Source organism: Amblyomma americanum, chromosome 3 (assembly GCF_052857255.1).
Source record: "Amblyomma americanum isolate KBUSLIRL-KWMA chromosome 3, ASM5285725v1, whole genome shotgun sequence".
NCBI lineage: Eukaryota > Metazoa > Arthropoda > Arachnida > Ixodida > Ixodidae > Amblyomma > Amblyomma americanum.
The window spans coordinates 185,328,332-185,353,452 of NC_135499.1; the positions used below are offsets into that span (position 1 = coordinate 185,328,332).

A 25,121-nucleotide genomic window follows, 5' to 3' on the forward strand; every position below is an offset into this window, starting at 1 on the left:
GCCTGTCCAGGTTCTTGCCTTCTTCCGGCCCAAAGGCAGTACGCGTAGGAGGCACATTAAGTCAGTGAGGAGAAAAAGAATATCTTCCTCAGCCATGAACAGTGAGAAATGGGGCCGATAACCGGACGGTCGTGTACGCGTGACAGGGGCTGTCCTGCAGCGCTAGACAGCGGGCTCATGTTAGGGCGCTCAGGATCTGATCAGCTCAGCGGTCAAGGCGTGCACGCCTTACGCATATTGAGAAAAGACGCGCCTGCCTGCTGCCGAGCACTCTTTGGGATGGGACGGGTGCAACGCCCTTCTCTGATCACAACTTCTCGCACGCCATGGCGCGTCCACCGTCCTCCACATTTCCCTAATGGAAAGGCTCGCCCGAACCGGGGCGACTCCACTTCCGCCCTGGCTCGCCGTGAAAGGTTTCACTCTGCCTTCTCTTCTGTGCCGTCATCTTCGTCACCACGTGATTAACTCGCCGTTGTCCAAACAGCTGTGGTTATCCTACTTCTGGTCCCATTAAGGATCGGCGTTTGGTTGTCGAACTTACGGCGAGGAAGCCTCAATTCGGAACCTAGGTTCTGCAAAACCGCGAATAGGGAGCGTGGAGCATTGAAGGAGACAGATATGCGTAAATTTCTTTATAAATGTCTCATTAAATATCATTTTTACTTCAACATTGAGGTAGTGGAATCCCCTCGCGTGTGATTAAGTTAGGACCGGTTGCAAACAAACAAAAATCCAATACGCTTGCTCTTTTACAAACTTTGTTTATTCATAGATGTGCGTCTCTATCCAAGTCTATAATATAATCCTAGACACTGAGCTCAAAAAAGCTCTTTCTACGATAATTTACGAATTTAACGTCACCTAGAGCATTATACAACATGGTATTGTATGGCATGGTATGGTATGGTATGGTATGGTATGGTATGGTGTGGTATGATATGGTATGGTATTGTATGGTATGGTATGGTATAGTATGGTATGGTATGGTATTGTGTGAAGCATACAAATGAAGGGAAAAGAGGTGCTCGTTATGGCATACATGACGGAAACCAACAGCCACCGAAACCACGGAGCATGGATGTCTTGCTTTTAATTCGTAGCTTTTAATCAACGAGAGATTAATACAAGCAGAAGGAAAACAACTACATGCCGCCGGTGGGATCCGGACCCACGACCTCCGTATTTCGCGTCCGGTGCTCTACCAACTTAGCTACAACGACGGCTGTCCAATCTGCAGCTTTCGGGGGTATTTATGCGTAGCGTAAGTGAACCTGGAGAGTATCCACCAGCGCTACTCTCGTGCATAGCACGGACGTAGTACGTCCTGTATTACCGCGAGTGCCACGTAGGAACGTGGTCGAACGGTGAGCGCGGAAGCTGTGCGAGAGACCTCTTATGCCACCTATGGCATCAAGGCTGCGTGATTCGAGGCCCTTGTTAAACTATTAAGCATGCAAGGGAAGGGAAAAGAGGCGCTCTTTACGACATACATTATGGAAAGCAGTAGCCAACCGAAACTATATATATGCAGCATGGAGGATGTCTATTTTTTTTTTGAATTCGTACTTTTTCCATCCACGGGAGATCCATAAACAACCACGGCCTCCGAATTTCGCCACATCAGGAATGTTGTTCTTGAGCAAACTTGGCGCTCCAAGCACGCTTGCGTCGCACAGGGTGGTGGCGGCCCTTTGGTTTAGGGGCGTGATTCTCGCTTCGGCTGCGGGAGGTCCCAGGTTCAAATCCCGGAAGGGGACAAGGCTTTTTAGTATGTTTTATTTCACAGGAAAACGCCAAACAACAGAGCAGCCTCCCGCCTTAATGACAAGTCGTGGAGCAATGAAACTCGGTGTGGGTATTTAGAACAAAATACTGATCACTATAAGCTGACTGGTGCGTAAGGGCTCATAATGTGACATACTGAAAGAACAGCACACCGGGAAGAAAGGGTAGGCACAAACGAGCTGAGGTGGTTCGTGATAGTCCTCTCCTTGTTTTGACTCAAAAGAAAATCTCTCAGCTTAAATATTCACACCTCAAGAAAGCCATCTGGTTGTTTTTCCAATGCAAAAGAGCAATTCCTAATGTTTTATACAAAGTGCCACAATTTTTGGAAACCGTGACATTAATATACCAGGTTTCCTCAAATAAGCCCACAAGGAGTGTTGGAGCAGGGGTTCTTCCTAATGGCGTCCAAATCTGACAGCATGAAAATGCCGGAGGACCGGCTAGCAAGCTATTGTTTCGAGGAATATCATCAACTGCGTTCGCCAACTGGCATATAAAACCATGTATGACATTTAGTGCCTAAATTCGCGTGTAACAAAGAAATCACTGATAATCGCAGCGCACTTCGAAGAAATGTTGCCTCTCTGCTATGCCGGAAATGTTGTAAAATGTACCTTGAAGGGTTGGGGACACTCTCCCGAAAGGTTTGGGTTCAGGACATTTTAACAAATGCTTTCTCCCCCTGCTACGTACGTTACTTGGACTTCTGATCAGCAGGCAGGTAGAACTTATTCCGGCATCCCTCACTACGGCACCTCTTTCTTCCTTACTTCCTTCCTTACACCGCAGTTCGGGTGTCCGCACGGGATATGCAAGCCATTGCCTTTCCTCAGAAACAATTTTTAATGTTCAGGCTGGTTCACTTATTTGCCGCCACGTGGCACATTAAGAGAAACTAACAGCACTATTTTTTTTTTGTTCCGGGAAAGAAGTAACACAGGGTGGCAGCAAAGGTTCGATCTCACAAACTGTCCTTGTGGCGTACTTTGACCATCGGGCTACGGCGTAACGTATACACATTTGTGTACACATTGGTTTAGAGCCCTATACAGTGTGAGATGTCGGACCACGTTGTGAAAATCTAACACGATGGCAAGACGGGCGAGTTGGTGGTACATACTTCTGAAAAAATAGCGCAAAACACGAGTACAGCAAAGAAAGGAAACAACATGGTCTTGTTGTTTCCTTTCTTTGCTGTCCTCGTCTTTAGCGCTATTTTCCCAGAAGTGAAAATCTAAATTTTTTTCAGAACGTTTCTTTATGTTTCGACAAGTGCGGCATTCAAATATAAGGGGGCTGACCTTTCCAATGTTGAAGCTGCTGGCAAAACTCGACAGGAGCTGTAGGTTCTTCGAAAATTGCGTTTTTATCACCTAGCAGGGCTCTACATGTCCTTCGCTTTCAAAGACGCCCATTGTTCAAACTTCGATGGGTTCTGGGACAAACATTAGCCTAGTCATCGAGATGCCGTAGCCTTTGACGTGTGCGGGAGATAGCCTCGAATTTAAATCGCGTGGAAAAACCCAGACAGCCGTCTGTGCGACTACGATAAGTTCTACCAAAAACAGCAATAAAACTGTTTTATATCACACTGCTCGTGCTCGCCGATGAGACTTCCTATCTCGGTAATGTATCAAGGACAGCCTTGCTCAACTTTCAATTCCCTGCCATAGAGACGACACCAACATTTCCAAGAGAGCCGATAGATAGATAAAGAGAGGGGGAAAGGCAGGGATGTTAACCAGAAAGGCTCCCACTCATGAATACAAGGATTTACCGCTCTGTCTGCCTCCCATATGAGAACCCAGAGAAAAAAAAACGAGTTCTAGTGTTGAAACCAGATTTGAATGAATCCTTACGCAAGTGCATATTCATATAAGCGCTCTTGTGCAAGCTATTCACGTACGGCCCATTGGTCTAGGGGTATGATTCTTGCTTTGGTTGCGAGGGGTCCCGGGTTCAAATCCCAGACGGACCCGGAATCTCGTAAAAGTTTGGTAGGTCACTCCGAAAAACTTATTTTCATGAAAGCAGTAAACACTGCCTGAAGAAAGACGCGAAGTGGATTCTGTGAAGGAGTCTTCGCATGGTACGATGTCACGTGGCGTGTTCGGCATTGTATGCAGGTTCAGCGTGCGCTGACATCGCGCAGCACACAGTCTTTTTCTGCATACTACTTGAATTGAAACGCGGACGCCTCGTCTGAACTCCAGTCCCGCCACGCCGGGCACAGCAGCATATCGCCTTCCTTGCTTTGTGCGCCACACGCATTTCGTTGCAACGTGCGGTGGCCGTATACTAGCTCCCGAACAGCAGCTCCGAAGGCCACGGCTCACCCAGACCAGGGAAGAAAATTGTCTCGGGAGCCTGGCAGAGAGCGAAGCACTCAGGGGCACTCCGTACGTCTTGCGTGCCGTCTCTTGACGGCCGCCAGCGTTAGTAGCGACATCATGCGTGGTGCTCCCTTTCGGCAATGCGCCCTGTTAAGATCGGAGAATTCGGACCTGGGAGGAATTGATAGACTGCCAACTTGAAGGCGGATGAGTTATGTTGAGGAATTTCTGTGAGACCAAAGTGGAGGCGGAGGAGTCATCGGGAAGTCACGCAGCGGCGTAGGCAGCAGCGGGGACAATGGCGGCGCCGGGTGGCCGACTCCGCCTCGGGCCACCGGACCGAGTGATGCTGTTCAACGGCCACGCTGGGGATAATTGCAAGACGGCTGCGACATCGACAGAGTTCTGGACGCAAGGTTGTTGATGCACCTGCTGGGAGTCGGCCGGACATTACCACGGAGTCGCACATCTGACAGCTGTGGCGACATCGGCGCGACAGCGTTCGAGGAATGTCTTTTCACCTTTGCATCGACTGAGCTGCGAGAGAGCATCAGCACCGCCACCTGTCGTGTCTGCATCAGGTCCCTTGATTGGACATCATTCTCCGAACCTTATTAAAGCGAAAGCCTATTAAGGCTATGTCGGAGGGGATCGTGTCCGCAAAATGTGTCGGCAGCAGCTGTGGACAACTCAGAAGAGGCAGCGTCAAACGAGTGGCTGTAATCGAAAGAGCATAATGTGAGGACGCTGCCCGAAAAAAAGTTTTCGAAATCAGACGAATAGTTAATTAGAGCCAAAAATGTCCAAAAAGTGGGCGGGGCCAGAGCAAAAGTGCCGCGAAAGTTGAAAACGCCGGGAGTAGGCGGAGCTACAGCGCAGCGCCAAATTTGAAAAACGGGAAGTGTGGACGGAGCCAAAGCGTGCGACAAGTTTGAGAACTGGAAATGGGCAATCACGTGATCAGTGATAAGTGATCCATACATAACGAGGAGATACAAAAAAATTACGATAAATTAGAGGCAATGAGGTAATTAATGAGAAGCAAAAGGTAATGGACGGGTATATAGTGAGTGGGCGGGAACTAAGCGAGGCGGAAATTTGAAAACTCGAAATGGTTGCCGAGATGGAACGAGGGTATAATCAAAGTTAACCGATAACCGATCAATCAAGTGTAGAAGAAAAAAACCATGGCGCCAAATTTGAAAGACGACCAGTGTCGAGGAAGCGTCAACGCTTTCGCAGTCTTACAATGCGGGTAGCCGCAGTGATCTCTAATTTTTCCCAAGCCAGCTGGATCTGGGGAATAGGAAGGATATTTAACGGGGTGCTGGTTTCTTACCGACGCACTCCTATCTCGACCGTAAGTATGTGAAAGCAACTCTACTGTACTGTTTGCTTCCTAACGGAGTACGACACCGTCCTTCGGAGCCGAGACCTGCGCTGCTGAACGAGTCAGACAACTCAAGGGCCCCTCCATCCCCAACACTGGTGGCAGCGGTGGGTTTGAAGCGCAATCCCCAACAGCCCCTTCACCAGTGCGACGAGGAATATACACCAAGCGTAGCTAACGCGCGAGGTTCACGTCAAGAGCAATCGTTGCTACGTTCTGATCACAACTGTGACGTTGCACTGTTTCCTCCACAGATAAACCCCAGTGGCGGCAGACGATATCGAAAGCACGTATTTTCTCGGGCGGGCAGACTCTCGAGTGTTTATTTGTGCAAGCGATCACTTAATGCGCAAGGGCAATTTGCAGTGACCTACCTACGGAAACTGGGCTTCGCGGCCATCACAGGAACGCTCGCTGCGATAATCGCGTCTTCTGCACTCTTCGCGCTAGAGCTTTCGTTTGCTGCCGGTTCCGAAATAAGCGGCTGCTTGAGACGCGTCATTTTTGCCGAGTAAAACGCTAAGGCCACCTCGTCGAAGTAATCTGGGTCGATCCATTTTCATGGTGGTGGACAACTTTCCTTTGCACTCGTGATGCCTCGACGAAATATTAAAAAGGTAAATTAATTAATGACGAATGATTATCAGAATAACGGGACGAAGAAATACTAGCCGGCAGCTTACATAACTCCTAACGACAATCACTTGGCTTCTGTTCGGAAGAACGCTTACGTGTTTCTTAAATCCTAATCTGTTTTAGATGGGACACCCTGTATGGGCTATCATGAAACAGCGCGATGCTAATAGTGAGCGACTGCAGCGCTGGTTTAGGTGACGCCACTGGTCGAAGCTAGGACGTCACACTACCCTACAAAGGTTCTGCTTTTACAAAAACATTTACCATGAACATTACATCTGATTTAACTTGGAAGCAATGGGTAACATAATGGTTAACTATATTATATAACAGCTTCCCTTACGCGACCTCTTATAATTCTTTTTAAAACGCTAAGTGGTCCTAAACTTCACTGTGCTACAGCATCTGGGATCGTAATCATAAATACGTAATAATATCTCTGGGACTTCATAGAACTTCTCTGTTCGCTTCGTTCTGTCCATCATCGAGGTGCAGATCGAAGAGCTATGAAAACTAATCAGACTCTTTCATTAGTGGCATCTTACCTAAAGGCTCCTGATGTAGAGTTAGTTCATAAGTTGCGTTATCATTTTAAACTTCACGATGAGATCATAAAAAGGCCGAAACATATCGCATCGCGCCGATCATCGTACAATGTCGAGATGTTATACAAAACACCTTGTTTCGTTCGCTTACTTGTTGTGTCCCAGTGAATTTTTATCCATTTCCGAAAACGCTTTTGGAGAAATTGCAGCAATCGTATAAGTGGTAATAAATCTGAACTCACTAATAGCCTGCAATCACGTTTTTTTTCTGAAGCTTTAGCTAAGGTTGCAGAGATAAGAACACTCTAATAAGTACTAACAGCTTTCGTGTTTTTGTCTTTTTTTCTTCATAGTAAAACCCCTGCCCTCTTCAATTCCAGCCCAGCCGTGAATGTAAAATGAATAAAAAATATCGGCGAAACTAGGCTAAGACTTAGGCAATAGATTCGGCGAGAGCCGTCATTGGTTGCAAATCTAGGCGGCTGCTTAGCACTCACGCTTCCTGCTCTCACACTGACGCATGGGCTTCCTGTGAATCTCGTCGCAGATGGCAGTTCGATGTCCGCCCTTATCGGCGTAGAGGCCGTGTCCGTGAGTGCGTCTGCGCGTGTGATTGTCAAGCGCATGATTCGGTTACAGGACTCAGCCACGCTGACTGTTTTACACCTGTAGTTTAGCTGTCAGCCCGGCCCTGAACACTCCCTCCTCAGTAGGTGTGGAGCAAGCCAGGGGAGGAAATAAGTGCAAGGTTGGTTGGTTGGAAGCACAGGTGGGTCCCTGGGAGTCTAATTCCATTGGCTGGATCCACCACACATACTTCCGGAGTCTGAAAAGCCGCGAAAAGCACTCGACGGTTAGTAGCTGGGAGCGTAATGCAAGTCCGAACCGGACCCCTGAAAGTCGTGGAGGAGCCCGAGGCAGCTGCCCCGGGTTAGGATTCCCTGTCTCCGAGTCGGAGCTATTGCGTCGTTGGGTGGTCGGGCATCCCGTGAGTGGAGCCGCACCATTGGAGAACATCGACGCCCTCCCTGTCCTGGCCAGACAGGAGTCGAGCGATGATAAAATGAGGGTCAATATCTCGCTGTCCCCATTCCCATCACATTACCCATAACCCTTTCCTCAGTCCCATTCCCACAACCTATGTCCCACCCCCTCCGCTACGTCCCAGGGGAGATCAGGGGAGTCTCCCCGGGCCCGCTCCCCCGGCTGTGGGTCGCTTAGTAGCATTACCCCATTTTTTTATTTTCCCACCTTCGGGTGGCAAAAGTACAACATTGCCTTCGGGCCTTTTCATTTATATTACGATTGGGTTAAGCCTTTGATACTTTAGTGGTACAGGCAGGAGCTCATTGGTTTACGTTTTTTTTTTATGGCAGCTCCACCATACTCTTTGTAGTTTAGCTGGCCTGATGAGATGGACACGTGTGCCTAAATTAGATTTAATGCCTCGCCTTTTAGCGAAGGAACGGGGTTCGCGAGCTACGGTGTCGCCCCACGAGTGACACACCCACAGTCAGCATAAAAAGACATTCCGGACCAAACCAACGCTTTCAACAGGGAACGTAGCGGAAGAGCAGAGCATGCATTGTCTAGGCTCTCGAGAGCGCAATGCTCGGACCACAACAAAGCAGGCGCTAGGACCTGAGCGCGACAAGGCAAACAAGCTGAGGCGCGAATGAGCCGAAGCGGCATAAGAAATCAGGCTGCTCGGGTAGCACTCACGCCAAGCAGCGACTCCATCTTGTGTCTACCCGTCGTCCGTGTGCTACACACATCGCGACGGCTCTTGCTGGCCGCCGCAAGCGTGACGGCGCCACAGCAGCGCCCTCTCCGCAATCCCCCACAAACGCGCTGCTCTCGCCGCCCTTATCAAGTCAGCGCACAGCGATCACATCTCGCGAGCAGCAGTTCTGTCATGCGCAGTTGCGCTGAACCCGTGCGGGCCTAGATGACTGGTATAAAAGGGGCCGTAGAGCACCACGAGGCGGCAGCCTGTTTATTTTTGACTGCGAATCTGTTCTTGGTCAACACTTTCATGGGACAAGGCTTTGTAACGCGGGCGAAGCGATGTGGAAGGGCATAGCCTAGCGAAGGGGAGACCAAGCGCCAAGCACAGGAGCAGCGTAGTGGTTGGAAGCGGAGCGGGCGCCGGGCGCAGGCTGGGAGAGCACGCGCCGAGCGGAGGTGAGACAGAGTCAAGGAGAGGAGGAGAGCAGTCGGCCCATTTCTGCAAGCTATGCAAGCTTGCAGAAACCTAGGAATTCATTGCAGAGACTGCCCCTCGTGAACTTGTGCACCTGAGAGCAGTTTGTCCGCGAAATAATCCAGGCAGCTTCGATAGTCAGGCTGCGCGATGATTGTGTCAGCACGCCGTCTGTTGCGTTAACAAAAGAAGGATTGGGCATGTTAAAAGTGTGATTAGAAATCTCTACGATTACAAATCTTAGGTTGTCATTTTAGAACGCTTGAACGGTATGGTTGGGACGCATCTGTTTTGAGGGTGTGAAGCAGTTTAAGGAGCCGTGTTACTTCGAAATAAAAATGAGTTGTAAGTCAGCGCTTATCTCTTGTCGCCGTGTTCTGCACTGTTCCATCAGAAATGAGTAACCAGCATGCCCAAGCCGTTGTCCTGGAAGATGAGGGTGCCAACTTCCTACGCTTTATTTTATTTATCTCCCCCTCCTCCTCCTCACTATCCCCCTCTCCTATCCTCTTCCTCTCTCTACCTCCGTTCCCCTTCCCACGTGTCGGGTAGCATACCGGGCGTCGCCTAGTTAACCTCCCTGCCTTTCCGTTAGTCTTTCTCTCTCTCTCTCTCGCCGGGAGCGCGATGCGAGGCTGGCGGGAAGCCGATTGCGGTTTTTGAGTGCTTTTCGAGAGGTGTTCATTAGATCGCAGACACGGTCACAAAACAAATAACATCTACAGAGCTAAAAAGGCCCAAAGCTGAGCAGTTTGTTTCGCTTGTATTTGCCGAGGAGAACCCCTGCCCGCTAGCAGTTACGGCGCACTGCGTCGGTAAGCTAGTAGCTCCTCACGCGGGATTAGCTTTGCGTCTGCCGCTCTGCTTCATGTTCCCCCCTTTTTTTGTTTTTATCCTAAACTAAAAGCGCAAGGGAGTTGAGCGGAAGAGCAAATTTTCGACGCAGTCTGCTGGTTTTTGCGGGCCTAAGCGTTAGCGTTAGCAGGCGTTCTGCAGAGCGCCGGCCTCCTTGTTCCCTTAGCACTGGACTCGAGTACCCAAATGCGCTCTGCGTATAATGAAACGGCACAGTATAACCTAAAGATCATGGAAACTAAGCTGTCACAGTACCATCGGACGGCCTTAAGGGGTCGTGAAATGTCTTCCAAAAATTTTCAACGAGGCGTGTATTTGGTATTCTGACTCTTCATTCGATACTATACTTTGGTTCTTTTCATAGTCCGGGTTGATTGAATACAAAAAAAAACAATTTTGGTTCCCCAGCGCGTGTCCCCCCTTAACTATACAGCAAACGTTACCTTAAGCAGCCGGTCAGAGGCTTCTGTCGTGAACACAACACGGCGGCTAGTGAGGCCTGTTGAGCCATACCTGACCGAGGTCACAGCACCATATGGACTCGAATGTGGCGTCAAAATGACGTCACGCCATATAATTAAAAAATGGCCGATCTTCCCGAGCTGACCCGTCGCCTGCATTGGAGTCTACTGTTGGGCTGACACATGTGCGAAAACTCGGCCGGCGCGCCACACCGGTCGCAGGCTTGCGAACTGCCGCCCACTGCAAGCATGCAGGAACACAAGGAGCGGCAAGCATCTATGCGCCGCTAGACTCAAGCCCCGCCCACAACCGGTGTCGCACTTGGCCACCGCACACCAGTGCCTGAGCGCTGATTGGCTACTTAAGTTCGCATCATAAAAGACTGCCTGCTGTACTAGAGCGACGACAAAGCATGCCTGCCCAAGTAGCGATCTTTCGGCAACGGCGCTGGACGCAGGCGCGCCGGGCGACGAACTACGCTGCTGTCTGGCTGCCCTGGTCGTTGTATCGAAGCCGCAGTGGGCGGCGCTTCGGAAGTCGCCTGCATTATGATAAAATGCGTATTCTTGGCATCGCTTTACTGCCAAACAGCATCCTCTTACCTCAACAACAAAAAAAAACTTAACTTCCGCGACGCGCTCGGCAGCCGCACTTCACAGTGCCGCGCCACAACAGCTAATTCGTTCGTACCGAGTGCATGTAAACAGAGTGTCGTCGAGTTGGGCTGACCTTGCTCAGCTCGATTGCCTGACTCAAACCCCCACTGTCGGGTTCACGAAACACCACCTAGATAGGTTCATTAGGCTCCAGAGCCGTGGATACTGCAACCACAGAGGATGGTGAAGCAAAACCGAAACCGGTCCCAGGTCAGTGACCGATCTATGACCACGTGCTGTAGCTTAACGGAGTACAATTGTGTGTGCAAATCCTTCAAAAAATATTTTTACTTGTTAACTTTAGTATAAAGCTATTATTTTGGGGCAAACAAAAGTTAAAGTTATGTCTACGTTTCTAAAAGTCTTAAGATGACGTAGTCGTGTAACGCGCATGCGTTAAATACAAGAAAATGCGTTAAACACAAATACAAGCGTTGAATACCAGTGAAGATGGGCTAATTTTTCCCCAGCGCAACTGCAGAAGCTGTGGTGCACTTATCATTGCTTCATTGAAAATACGAAACGCTCCAAGGATTGGCCGACTTTTCTGCGTGCAGAATTTGCGCAACACTCGTGTTCATTTGAAAAACTCCTTGCATGCCGGCTTGAGCGAGCAACGCCAAATGTGGTCAGCATAGTGACCTCCGCCAATGAGGGAAGCGACGGCCCTGCTTTGCTCTTGGCTGAGTCTGGCCGACGTAGGAAAAAATATATAGGTTATATAAAGGCGCACATGTCCGTCTCATCAGCAGGTAGGAAAGGAAAAATCTCCAGATGTAAAAGAATGCACGCGAACGGTCTGCAAAGTATGTTTTGTTTCTTTCTTGCTGCTTCGGTTTGGTTAGTGGTTAGGTTTGTGGGGGTTTAACTTCCCAAAGCGACTCAGGCTATGAGGGACGCCGTAGTGAAGGGCTCCGGAAATTCCGACCACCTGGGGTTCTTTAACGTGCACTGACATCGCACAGTAGACGGGCCTCTAGAATTTCGCCTCCATCCAAATTCGACCGCCACGGCGGGGACCGAACCCGAGTCTTTCGGGTCAGTAGCCGAGCACCATAACCACTGAGGCACCGCGGCGGCTCTTCTTGCTGCTTCTGATGATTGTCGACCATTTAGAGAAATGGCCTCCTGTGCTTGAGCACCACCCGGTGTGTATAAAGTGGTCTACTGTGGAATAAAATTACCAAGTCTGGCGTCCGTGGGGTGTACTTTCCCTCTCTCCGTGCAGTTTCTTGCTCCGGAAGTATGAATCATAGTGTAGGCTTAGTTGCTGAGGAGAATGGCGATGAGTGGCTGGGAAGCGTACTCCGCGCCACTATAGGTATCTCAGCGAATCTGGACAGCTTCCGAGCACCTGCCAAATTCTACGGACCACGGCTTTACCGAGACTCAGGGTGGGCTCCGTGCAACCGCTCTCGCGTAAAAAAGAAATAAACGCTGTTGAGAGTATCCTATGCATATTCTAAGGGTGAGCGTTTTCCGGCCGTGGTACTATCTGAACGGACATCTGTATTTACAATAGCACAGAGCCCGACAGTCGTGTCAGACTGTTCGCAGTCGCGTTTTCTGAAATACAGAATCAAAGATAAAGTAAGCGCCATTTCGCTTGAGTTTCAGAGGCCTAAAAGGCAACAGCTGGAGTTTTTAACATTATTTTTGGAGTTTTTAACCATATCACATTAGTCCCCTCTCTCCGGTACAAAAATGTGTTGTTCAAGTACACTGCAGAAGTATCTTTTATTAAAAGAGAAAAGGCCAAGAAACGAAAGAGGAATTGGGTTTTATAAATAACGATGACATCATGACAGACCAATCTATGACATTTCGGATGCTGTTGCAAAACCTATTTTGTGCGTGTTGATTGGTTAAACTGGCTAATGTAACAGCTTGGGTCATAATTTGTCGAAAATCACCAAAAGCAAGTTCAAATTTTTCCCCTTCAGAAAACGTACAGTGAATATCGACAGCTGTGCATCCAGTGTCGTCACACACCCAAGGTTGCCCGCAGAAATCTCCCCGATTGAGGCCACGAAGTGGGAAAAGTTTAAATTTATTTATTTATTCATTATTTATATATTTCAGAATACTGCAGGCCACTGGTTGGCCCAAGCAGGAATGAATTTACGTTGTTACATAACCAAAAGAATAAAATTATACAATAGTAGCAGCACACGGATATCAAAAGAATAAGACCAAACGAATAAAATTATACAATATTAGCAGCACATGGATAAAATATAATTCATTTGCGATGCATGAAAACACCACCCCGCGGCGCATTTTGGCACATAGGACCTGAAAACAGAAGAGTACGTATGGTGAAAGTCTTAGTGAATTCCGAGGAGGTAGAAGAAACGCCAAAGTTGCCCTTTAAATGGCTGTGAGAAGTTTAGTGATTACGTTGCGATATAGCATGCCCCTACTGATTAAGATAACATATACACCACAGGCGCCTTTACTGAGACTGAAACAAGCAAAGAAAGGAAATAGTAGAGAAAGGTGAAAAGAAGGAGAGAGCATGGGGGAAAAGAAAGAGAGCGAAAGAGGAAGAAATAAGGAAGGCGACAAACGAGTTCAGTCCTTCCCTCGAAAATTATTTAGACTAACATGAGACTGAAACAAGGAAAGAAAGGAAATAGTAGAGAAAGATGAAAAGAAGAAGAGAGAACGGGGAAAAGAGAGACAGGGAAAGAGGAAGAAATAAGGAAGCGAAGAAAGACGACAGGCGAGTTCAGTCCTTCCCTAGAAAATGATTTAGACTAACATGCTTCTTAGACCAAGCCGAAGAGCAAACCCCAAAGGAGGTAATAAATTCGCTAGCAAGGCCTTAGAACTGTCAGAGGATGAGTGCTTGCATGTCTGCATGCCTCTTGCTAGTACGATCTCGACAACGGGAGGGACGTTGAAGAAGGTATTTATAAAACGCAATTTTTGTCTTTTCCTTCATAAGCAAAAAAAAAGGCTTGTTCAGCTTGCGCTAGCACGTCTCTGGTAATTAGTACACGAATATTTTCGAAGAAACCCATGGGCTGTCGTCTACTTGAAATCTCCAGAGCATTCAAAGCTGTGTGCGCGGGACACGAACCCTTGTGTAAGCAACGAATTAATTTGTGCTGCTTCGGCGAAATACTTCATCGCCTTCATTATTTGCAGAAGCTTTTCGTTCTTCGAGGCACTAAGTGTCTACAGTACTGCCCATAGCTAACATCCTTGCTCTTTGTCAATTTTTATGTTAAGCACTGTAACAAAGTCTACAAATCGCAGTGGTTGAAAACGCTGGCTGAAACAAAATGGTGTTAACTTTGTCTTTCTTTTCAAATTGGTGCGCTCCCTGATTTGCTAAGAGAAAATACAAATAAAAAGCACGAAACTAATGCAATAGTTCCTCTGCTCACCTCCTGGACGCCAAAAATCGAAGTAGTCCAGATAAGGAGGCTCTATACGCGATTTTAGTTTCCATAGCCGGGCGGCGCCAAGTTTGCTTTACCCGAGCGCCGTCCAACGCCGAAGCCATCATGGCTTGATAATTTGCAGCCCGTGGACTGCAGGCGAAGCAGCGTAAGATATCTGTAAGTGTCATCCGCCCGTTTTATTCCTGCCAAGCCTAGAAATTGCGCCTCGTATTCATCCTCGTGTGGGCCTGCAACAACCAACCGGGAGCAGGCGACCGTGCTTCGACGGAGCGAACGATCTGTGTCAGTGAGTGCCGTGCACGCAGTTCACGCTTGTAGTTTTTGTCGCCCGTTGCCTTACGTGGCACTGTATTGCATGGTGGAAAAATGACAGCGAAATGCGTTCAAACTCAAGATTGGCGAGAGCTTTCGAATATGTAGTTTTTCGTGGAGTATAGCTTCTCATGAACGCTTTCGCTGTCTGATTGGGCATACGGCGAGTGTGATAGTTAAGAAGAATGAACATTTTGGAGACAACAGCGAGCTATGTGACCGAAACAAATGCACGTCTGATCATCGGAATGCGGTGATACGCGGGATGAAATTGAAATTTGGTTCCTCCTGCCCCTCACGTAGGACTGTTCATACTACGAGTGATGCAAGCCAGTTCACTGAAAGAAATTCGCATTCCCGCCTACTCCGCTCCCGCCAGTACTCACTGGTTAACAAATACCATAAAATGTGTAATTAAACAGAGTGTTAGGTTGGTACGCTAATGGAACCGCTTACTGGCAGGCCGAATCGCTGCACCTGCATGCGTTCAGAATTCCAACCTTAGTCGGGGAGGGGCACTGCTTAAGCTTTCGTCTGTTGCATCTCTGCCACGGTTATGCATCTTATAATTGAGTGGACGTATTTACAGTTAATTCGATTTGATTCCAGTCGAATTATTTATTACAACGCATGGCATAGTTACCGCCCCGTGCTTGAGGTGTGTTCTCTCTTATTACGTTGCTGCGGCTGCATTTTTGCTGACTTTGCAGTTTGGTAAATGTATTACGTGTCGCCGCTTGCATTCATTCCATGCTGTGCAAATAAGATTAATATTTCTATACTAAAGGCGCGTTTTTTTTTTTTCAGGGTGCGATGCCTACACGCTCCCGATATTCGTGACCATGTGGGGTGGCGAAACGAAGTTGTGGCTAAATTTGTGAAGTCCTTAAATCGTGTGCTGCTGAATTAAAACAGCTTTGCAAAAACCATCCAAAAGCTTAATCTCTGAAAATTATGTGCAGAGTATAGTTTGGTAAACCAGGCGCTGTGCTTCGATCCGCGCCCGATATTAAGCGCAGGCAGTGGGTTTGTTTCTGTCTGCATGTCGTTCACAAAGTGCTCTGGTGCGTAAGCTTGTTGTTGGCGCAAGTATTTTCTGTCCAGCAACTGCGTCCACTGCCAATGCAACTCGGGGCCGGCGGGAAAGCGGTGAAGAAATGGATATATCAGACACGCTGCGACCTTCGCATAAAATTTGGTGCGCGTGCATACTGGCGGCGTTTTCTTTTCTACTTTCGTCACTGTTGCCGCAACCGGCAATAAAACAATCACGTCCAGAGGATGTTGGCGTTGCGTACAAATTTGCAGCTGTTTTTGTACAGACGCAAACACGCATTCGACTCGTGATGCTGAAGGTTAAAAGGGAAAACCAATCTCTGCAGTAACCAACAGCAATGCCATCCAATCTAGGGTTTCTTACATACATGCCGATAACGTTAATGGATATTTTATTGGCACGATAATCTTTTGAAGCTAAATGGTGTACAGCGAGCTTCGAAGTTAAATAAATTAGATACTGATAGATACATGTTGCATGCATATTGTTATCCTGGGATATGTTATCGACTGTTATTACTGATAACAGAAGTGCTTCTGCCACTGTGTTTCTTTACATTAATTAAATGTTTACTTTCAAGAAAACGCAATTTGCGGTGTTGTGACCTGTTTGCACATGTTTTGCTTCTTGTGACCTCTTCGAGCTTATTTTATGGAAATATTCTTGCTGAAGCGAACTGCACTGGGTCATAGACACAATGGTCATCTGCCTCTGTAGCAGGCTTTAGGTACAGTCATGGACAGAAGTTTTCGGTATGCGCTTTGTCTCGCTACCCAATCATCTGGTACTCTTTCAGAGAATGGCCCCCTCATGCATTTATGTTTTTCATTGACCTGCTTTGCATCACCACAACGAAGTAATTTTTTTCCGCTTACCCGCATCGCGTAAACTTTTGTCCGTTACGGCACGGTCTGCTGGAAAATGAAGAATGTACAGATAAAACAGGCCAATACAGGAATTTTTTTAGGCACTATGCATCAAGGCCTTTACAAAGCTACTATACCCGGCATAACTGCCATCAGAAATACAGGAAGCAGTTGGCCTACGTGTGAGGACACTCCCTTTAGCAGTGGCCCAGGCGCGGTTACACAAGCCGTTAACGTGCACAGTGCCGCATTTCTAACTCCACTTTTATTATCTTCCGCAGGACGAGAAGAATCAAGTGCTTACAACCATCGTGTGGCTCGATCAAGTAAGTCCACTAAAATATCCTCAAGATCCCGCAATTTTCGCAAGAGCAAAAAATTGCATGCGGTTACTGTTATTCCGGACAGCGTAGAAGTAGTATTCAGCGTCAATGTTGCCCAGAACAATGTCGGCAATATCAGATTCTGGAGCGCCTCCCCGTGGTACTGTCGTGTTTTGAGACAATGTCGGCGTTTTTAGCAGAAACTATTTAATCACTATTTATTTTGTTTGCTATGTCTTCATTATTTGCTATAGAAATGGCCGCAAGCCTTCTTATTCAGTTCTGAGTTTTCATGCAATTTTATCGCTTGTTCGTAAAAACAGAGCATAAAATCAGAACTGTACCTTAAATGCAACCTTCGTAAGCCAGCAAAGCCCATTCTGGTCCAAGTAGTTCCCGGCAAAACCAAGTGGTCCTTTCTCAAATATCAACGTGATATCCATGTAGACAAATTGAACCGAGACCGATTTAGAAATAAAACTGCAATTTGCGGCGCTATTTCTCGCTAAGCAGGACCCGTCGGGGACTCTTCGTGTCGTTTTCTGCAGTTTAGAACGAGAAATGTGTGAAAAGAAGCGCACGTGAAAAGGTTGCAATACAGTTCGGCTGCAACAATACTAGCTGCAAGTCGAAGCACACTGCAGCGAACAGCCGATCCCCTTCTCCTTCCTCCGTAAGTGGCCTCGATACACACGAGGACATGAATTACTTTTTGTTGTGGAAACACTAAAAGTTCACATCACTTTTTAGACGACTAGGCGAAAGCTCTCTTCGTTTCCGTGAACCGATTCCATCAGTCTCACTTGGCCTACAGAACCTATCTCCATGGTACTAAAGGCATTTTCGCTTTCTGCAGACCTGAACCAGTGTCGGCCAACCAGGAACTGAATTTTTAGATCTGTTCATTCGTTAAAAGTGGATTAGCGAATATAGTGGGATATTTGTTGGGATGATCGCTTCCGCTCGCTCCCTCACTGATCATAAACCGCTCGTGCGCGTGAACAGCTTTGTGATAGCTGCCCCTAGTTATCTGACGCCAGCTGTAGCTCTCACTATGAGACACAGCTTCAGGTAGACTAGAGCACAGGCCAGAAGCGGCGGAAGGAGGAAGAGCGGCTCCCAACACGTCACCCTTCAGTTTGTCGCTCATAAACATGTAGACACGACTTTTTACCACACTCAGTTCTGCCCTTTTTCTCAAAGCTCTGGGATCACGCCAATTGCGAACACCCTCAACGTGCTCACGCCTCAAAATACCGCATACTGATAGGCACAAAACCCGGAGGTTAGCCGACTGCCCCGCAGCTCTGTGGCATTCATACGAACGGCTCAGCGCTTCCCAAAACGTGTTTATTGGGAGGATAAGAAACGTTGCATGCTGCCGCCTATAGGTTACTGTCCAGCTCATAGGCGCCGCCTCCAGCGGCTAAACTGGAGGAGCTATTTCCGCGGGTAATGCCAAGATTTTAATTCGGACCATCGCATTTGGTTGCATCAAATAACTCTGCCTTTTTCTGTAAACATGGCATTGAGCGTAAGGTAGACCCCAGTCGGAGGTGAAAGTTAAAATACGTCTCCTAACCGAGACCCTTCTCGTCCAAGTTCCTATGTAGCAATTCCGATTATGAAAGCTGTACCGCTCACTTCTGCACTGCTCTCAATTCGTCCTGTGCTTCAGGGTGGCGCTGTAGAAGAGGCGACAGCGTACCGCAACATGTTTGGTCGAAAGTCTGTATTTAGACTTAAAAAAAAAAGATAAGCGAAAGCAGCGATTGTGTCCGTAGCCATCAAAGCGTGATCGACTTCCATGGAGGCAGCGACTTTCCCGCTGTTGGAGAATTTCATAACGTCTTTTCGACACGTCCGCAATTTTGTGAGAGAGGATGTGTAAAAAGAAGAGGAAACCTACTGGTCCGTTTCCATACCTTTAGGCTCTGGTGTTACATGAGTTGCAGCGTTGCACCGGGTGACCGAAGCCTTGACGAGGAATGCAGCTTTCTCAGAAGAATGCACTACAGCCGCGCAAGAGCTACCAGAGACTTTTAGCAGAACGCGCCAGCGGAGCGGAGCGGACGAGAGGAGACGCTGCTGCGCATGCGCAGAACGCTCAGGCGGCCAGCGGTTTTTCGGCGCTGCGCGCTTGCCCGCTCGTCTGGTCATCCAAGCGGAGAGCGCCCACCGAGCAAGCGAGCGGGGCTTCTAATCATCACAGTGCCAAGGGTTGTTTTTTTTTTCCTAACACAATGTACTTGCTATTGGATTACATGGACCACTAATGTTAAAGACTATACTAGAAACGCAAATAATGTCTTTATTCACCAATTTTAGTGTAGTAAAAGCAAGCCCGACTCATTGGTTCCTTCCCACTCTGTCTTTTGTCATCGGGATAGGCTGCAAGATCTGCATCATCAGTTTTCCGTGAACTCCTTTCAGCGAACCAGATTTTCTATTGCCAAAGATGAGACAGACCAAAAAAATAACCAGGAAAAAAGGCGAATCTGTCGAGATTCCCTCAAGCCAGTCACTGGTTTAGTGAGGAAGAGGGTTGCATAAGGGATGAAGGAGAAGCAAATACTAGTTTCTACCTGGGTCGTTCATTCCACGCCAAACGTCCAAGACATTGCAAGCTCGACCATCTCCAATTTGTTGGACAAAAGTTATGAAAACTTATCCTAATGTGTGTAATTAAAACCTGAAATATTTTTCTCGGAAAAAAATTATTCGTGAGGTGAGGGCAGTTTGAATATTTGGAAAAGGCGACAAACCAGGCACTGCTCAATAATTAATAAAATATTGAAATTTATAAAAAATACTTCAAAATTTTTTTCATTGACATTTGGACAGATTCTGGCTTTCGATATTAATCAGAGCATGCAGCTTTATACGGCACAAATGTTCTTAAAAACTCGGAAAGAATAAAGAAATTGTGCTATTTTTGCCGTTTTTGTTTTTAATTCCAGCTTGCTCTCGAAAATTCTGAAATAGCCGCTTAGTTTCTTAAGTTGTCTTGTACCTATAACAAATGTTATAGGGGATGAAACTGCATACATCGAGTTAAAAAAAATACCACATTTGCAAAAAGTGTGTTTTGAGCCAAAACACTCGTTAATTTCACCCTGAGGTGGTCCAAGTAAAAATACAAACAATAGCGGGTTACATAGAACAATTTATTGCCTTTCATTTCAGAAATTTTTATCGAGGCGCACTCCTTGTGGCGTCAACGACCCTCTGGATAGTGAGGCAATTGCTGCAACGAGATGTCTACATAGCCGCTTACTCATAACGCACTTGCCATCCGACCGCTATGAAACAGTGTACAAGAAGCCAAGATGTTACTGGTACTTCCGGAACAAAAGACGAAATCGTCATGTCCAGCGGGCTTTACGAATAGGCGTCACGATGCTCATATTTATTTACAGATTAGAATAGCCAGTGAACCGTCGCAAGGACCGGGAAGCTATGGCGTTAAGCTATCTCAAGGTCGCAGGTGTTATCCTGGCAGCGGTGGCTGCACATCCATGGAGGCGAAATAAAAAAAAAAAAAACGCCCGTATACTGAGACATAGGAGTTGCGCCCCCACCCACTCTTGACCCCTTCAGGCCTGTATTTAGAGGCGGTTACAGGGTGTAAATTACATCTGCCCAGCCTGGGTCTACCTGAGACAGACCGGGGATGAAAACGATTATAAATGTAAAAACTACTGTGAAAGGGGCACCCTTGATCACGTAATTTGGCAATACGCCGATGCCCCGGGCGGCGGCTTAAACATACGCATTTACACGCATAATTTGCGCCCTCGCATAATTTGCGCACCCTTAACTTATCACCCGGGTTTACAAAATTTTTTACTCGCATATTTTACGCACCGCGCTGCGCTAGACCACCATCATGCACGCGGGCTCTACGCTATGGCACCAGTAGCACTCGGCGTGTTTGTTCCGAAGGCTTTGTGAATCTTTTGTGCACTGGGAATTCATATGGTGGCGTGAGAGGCCGCTGTTACAATCGCGGCGGCACCAGCGGTACCGCCACTCGGAACGGCCAGCGGCGCTTCCGGGGAGGATCGGTACTGATAGACGAGCCAACACCGCTGTTTGTTTGGCTGATGCATGTGACTCGACTGCCGGCTACGCTTTTCTTGGTGGCTCTGACGGCTTGTGTTTGGTTGTTCGGTCGTGTCTTGCGATGGGATATCACAACTATATGGCAAGTTTCAAACTGCTTGTCAGCGCCTTATCACGGTAGGGAGCAGCGAAGCCAGCGAGAATAACAGCGTGCGCACAAGTTGGCCCATAGACGACAATCGTTGTGTCGGCAAACATGTGCGCACGTGGCTATTCTCGCTGGCTTCGCAGCTCCGCGCCGTGATAAGGCGCTGACAAGCCGTTTTGTCGACGCTCGCGCGGTACTGTTAAAGGATTGTGTGGGGTGATAATTGATTTATTTATTCGCGCTTGCTATCCTGGAGAAGTTGCGAAAGCAAACTTACGGAGTCCGGAACTACCGAACAATTGGCTGGGCCGCAAGCGATGACGCTGTTTTAGCGTCTTATTCAGCTTCATGCAGGCACCTTCACGCCATCCCGCAAAGTGGGAGGGGGGGGGGGGGGGGGGGCGGATGATCATTTAGAGTGAACTTTTTTCGGGGGGCGGCCAGCGTGGGGTGCGGGTCCAGGTGCTGACGTATACGCAACAACATACACTAAGCCTATATTGCGCGTGATGACCTTTGTGGAGTTTTTTAAGTGGCACTCGCGAAATCCCCGCGTAATTTGCTCACCCCCTTCTTCGAGCCCTAGTTTCTGAATAAAAAGTGCGCAAATTATGCGCGTAAATACGAAACAGTAGCGTTCATTGGATGACCAACCTCTCGCTATCAACCATTAATTTAACCGGCAGCTGGCAGGGCGGGCGCGTTGCCTATCCAGTGTGCGGAACGGACTCAACGTTAGAGGCCAAGACGCCTCTACTTACCCGGTACACCACAGCTTTCGCTCTCTAACTATATTCAGCATTAGTTGAACTGCAGCTAATTTTTGAAGCATGTGTTTTGAGGAAAGGAAAGGCGCAGTAGCTCTGAGATCTCGACCTCTATTACATTTTGCTTCCATATTTTGCGTACATCTTTTCGCCGACATAGCCTAGTAATGTTTTCGCGTTAATAATTTCGACTGCCTGGGGATCTTTAACGTACACTGAAATCGCACAGCACACGGGCGCCTTTTGCGCTACGCCTCCATCGGCAAGCAGCCGCCGGGTTCGAACCCGGGTACTCCTAGTTTTCCCGACGGGTGCCAAAACGGCTTATCCAGGGACGGGGGCTCGGCGAACGATAGCGGACGGAGGTAGGTGAGCGAAGCTCGGGGCGAGCCCCGGAACGTCGACAGGTAATCCTCGATTTCGCATTGGCGTTCACCACTGCGTGGGCCTTCGGATGAAGTCCCGGCGATGACGCAGAAGCAAGATGTGGCCAGCCTCGCCGCAAAAGAGTGGCCGGTGCTCCACCAACTAAGCTACAGCGTCAGCTGTCAGATCTTTCGCTTTCGGTGGTATTTCAGTTTCTGTGTGACCTAACCTTCAGAGTGTTCACAAGCACCACCCTCATCTTTTTATCCTTTTCTTCTGCTTTCCTAATCAACTTTTTTAAGCGATAAAATTCACTAATAATCTCCATTGATCAACACCACAAATTAAAAAAAAATTTAAAGTCCCTTTGCACCTCGGTTTGTGTGGCTGTTGACTTTTTTCATATATATATATATATATATATATATATATATATATATATATATATATATATATATATATATATATATATATATATATATAACATATTAAGGAAGCCAACAGTCAAAGAAACCAATGTGCATAGGGGAATGTTTTCTTTTTTTTTTAATTTCTAATGCCAATCAATTGGTTTTAAAGAAAATTACTTATAAACCAGCAGAAAAAAACAACCATGCCGCCGGTGGGATCGGAACCCACGACCTCCGAATATCGCGTCCGGTGCTCTTACCAACTGAGCTACGGCGACGGCTGTCCAATCTGCAGCTTTCGTGGGTATTTATGTTTTGCTTGTAAGCGAACCTTGAGAGTGTATATATATATATATATATATATATATATATATATATATATATATATATATATATATATATATATATATATATATATATATATATATATATATATACACTTATGAAGGGAGCCAGCAGTCACCGAAACCAAGGTGCATAGGGGAATGTTTTAATTTTTTTTTGAACGTGTAGGGCTGATCAGCGGGATAATAATACTTCGATTAATCTATCGCTTAAATAAAATTACGGTTTGACCTAACATGTGTGACCTATATATATATATATATATATATATATATATATATATATATATATATATATATATATATATATATATATATATATATATATATATATATATATATATATATATCGCAATTTTTTTCTGGTTAATCACAGATGCACCTCGACCAAGGTAGTGCACATGTATGTATGAAGGGCTATCATTGGCCCAGACCGACTCATTTATGTTCTGTTTCTTACATTTCGTCCGATATTTGAAAAAAAAACTCGTCGCCATTAGTGCAGGAGGGACAACCTCCCATTAGATGAAAAATGCACCTCCGGACCATTTACTCAACCGGTACTCTGCTGTCTCTCCTGAGAGCCCAACGAAAAGCGCGTTCTGCGTGTCTATTCTCGACGCAAGATAGCAAAGTCATTAGGCTGTGTAGCGTAGTTACCTAGGTAGCGCGTACAGCTGACCTTCTGACTATTATTCGACACTTGCCAAAACGGGCAGTCCTTTAGCGTAGCAGACTCTGTCTCGTTTAGTTTGCGGGCGACCGATGTCAGGCAGCTTCACAGCACTGGCTGTGAAGCCAGCGCTGACCCCCCTTCCCCCCGAGCGAAGGTCCCGGCTATTTTCACGGCGCATCGATCTCGCGAAAACCTTGAAGCTGCGGGGGCTATCGCGCTGACGTCGTACTCCTGGCTTGGTAAGCACTGTTGACCGTGAAGCAGAGAGGTCTGTCGATTTCGTTCGCGACGCTAAGCTCGGGCACGCGTCGCAAGGGCATCGTTATTTCGGAAACCAGACGCTGGATCGATTTTGTTTCAATATCTCCTGGTGCAACGCGGAATAAACGCAGATAAAGCGGTATGTGCCGATAAACTTATTCCAGTAGAAAGCATTGAAGAAACAAACAGATGAGCAGGAGCGCAGTGGGACGCAAGTTGGCTAAGGTCAACACAGGTGCCTTATTTGCATTACTCGTTTCACGTGCGTGACCCTGGTGTCTTTTGTTTCACCGAGTGCAGGATGAAATATCCCAAGCTGTCTAAATATTTCCTCGAGTACCTTATTGACACACAGTGTGCCTGCGTAGTGCACTTTGATCCTATAATTCGGGCTGCGCCGCATATTATGACGCCTATACATGGGAAAGAAGTACTCGTCAGGATCACCTCAGAATAAGCACGAAGGGTGGTAAAAACACACCTAAAGACAAAATGCGTCGAAATGGTCTCATAGACGTTCTGTCTTCAGCTGCTCACTTGCACAAATACGACTGAAATAAATATTTTTTTCGAATATCTGTTTCCGGAAATCATCTAATGAACTGTTTATTGTACCTTATTTGTGGTAACAGATTCCTCCCAGCTGCTAGAGGCTCTTCTACGCACAAGATGAACGCGGCTGCCTTTGAAGGGCATCCTCTATAAGGTTAAATGGCCATTCACGCTTGCGAGCCTCAAAGGGCACGCAACCAGAAGTCGCTTGCGAGCAGGCAGCAGGTCGCTCGACAAGGCCGTTGTTCACACTTGCAAGCGCGACCTGCTGGTCGCCTTCTCGTCAGATTCTCGTTTGAAGCGAAAACTCTCGGCAATGACGTTGCCCGCGCGCTTTCGAGTTTCGTCTCATTTGGCCGCGCCTCAGGCACTCGCGCTCGGTCCTTCTAAAGTGCCATTCGCAATGTGCTACGACGACCTGAGCGAATAGGTGGATGTCGCGGCGGTTTTGATATGCACCGCCGAGGTACAGTGGTGAGAAGGGCGTGCTTCTCAAGGCCGGCCTGTATGCCGGCCGCCGACGTCAGAAAAATGCGCTAATATTGGTTGTTGGCGTTCATACCAAGCCCTGGAGTAGAGGAATATCGGAAATTAATGATTTTGTGAGGATCGTTAGCCAGTACCGAGTTGCTGGAAGAAGCGATAACTGAGATCGTAGTCATGCGAACTCACTCATAAGTGTACTCACCC

At 47.4% G+C, this 25,121-nt stretch overlaps 1 protein-coding gene across 1 annotated transcript in view; it reads left to right on the forward strand.

Moving 5' to 3' along the window:
• The window catches only part of LOC144125625 (acetylcholine receptor subunit alpha-1-A-like), a 141,398-nt gene that overhangs the window by 86,139 nt on the left and 30,138 nt on the right, over positions 1-25,121 (forward strand). The window contains exon 3 of the mRNA XM_077659193.1: positions 16,801-16,845. Within this exon, the coding sequence (XP_077515319.1) occupies positions 16,801-16,845 (45 nt within the window). The remainder of the gene's footprint in view (positions 1-16,800; positions 16,846-25,121) is intronic.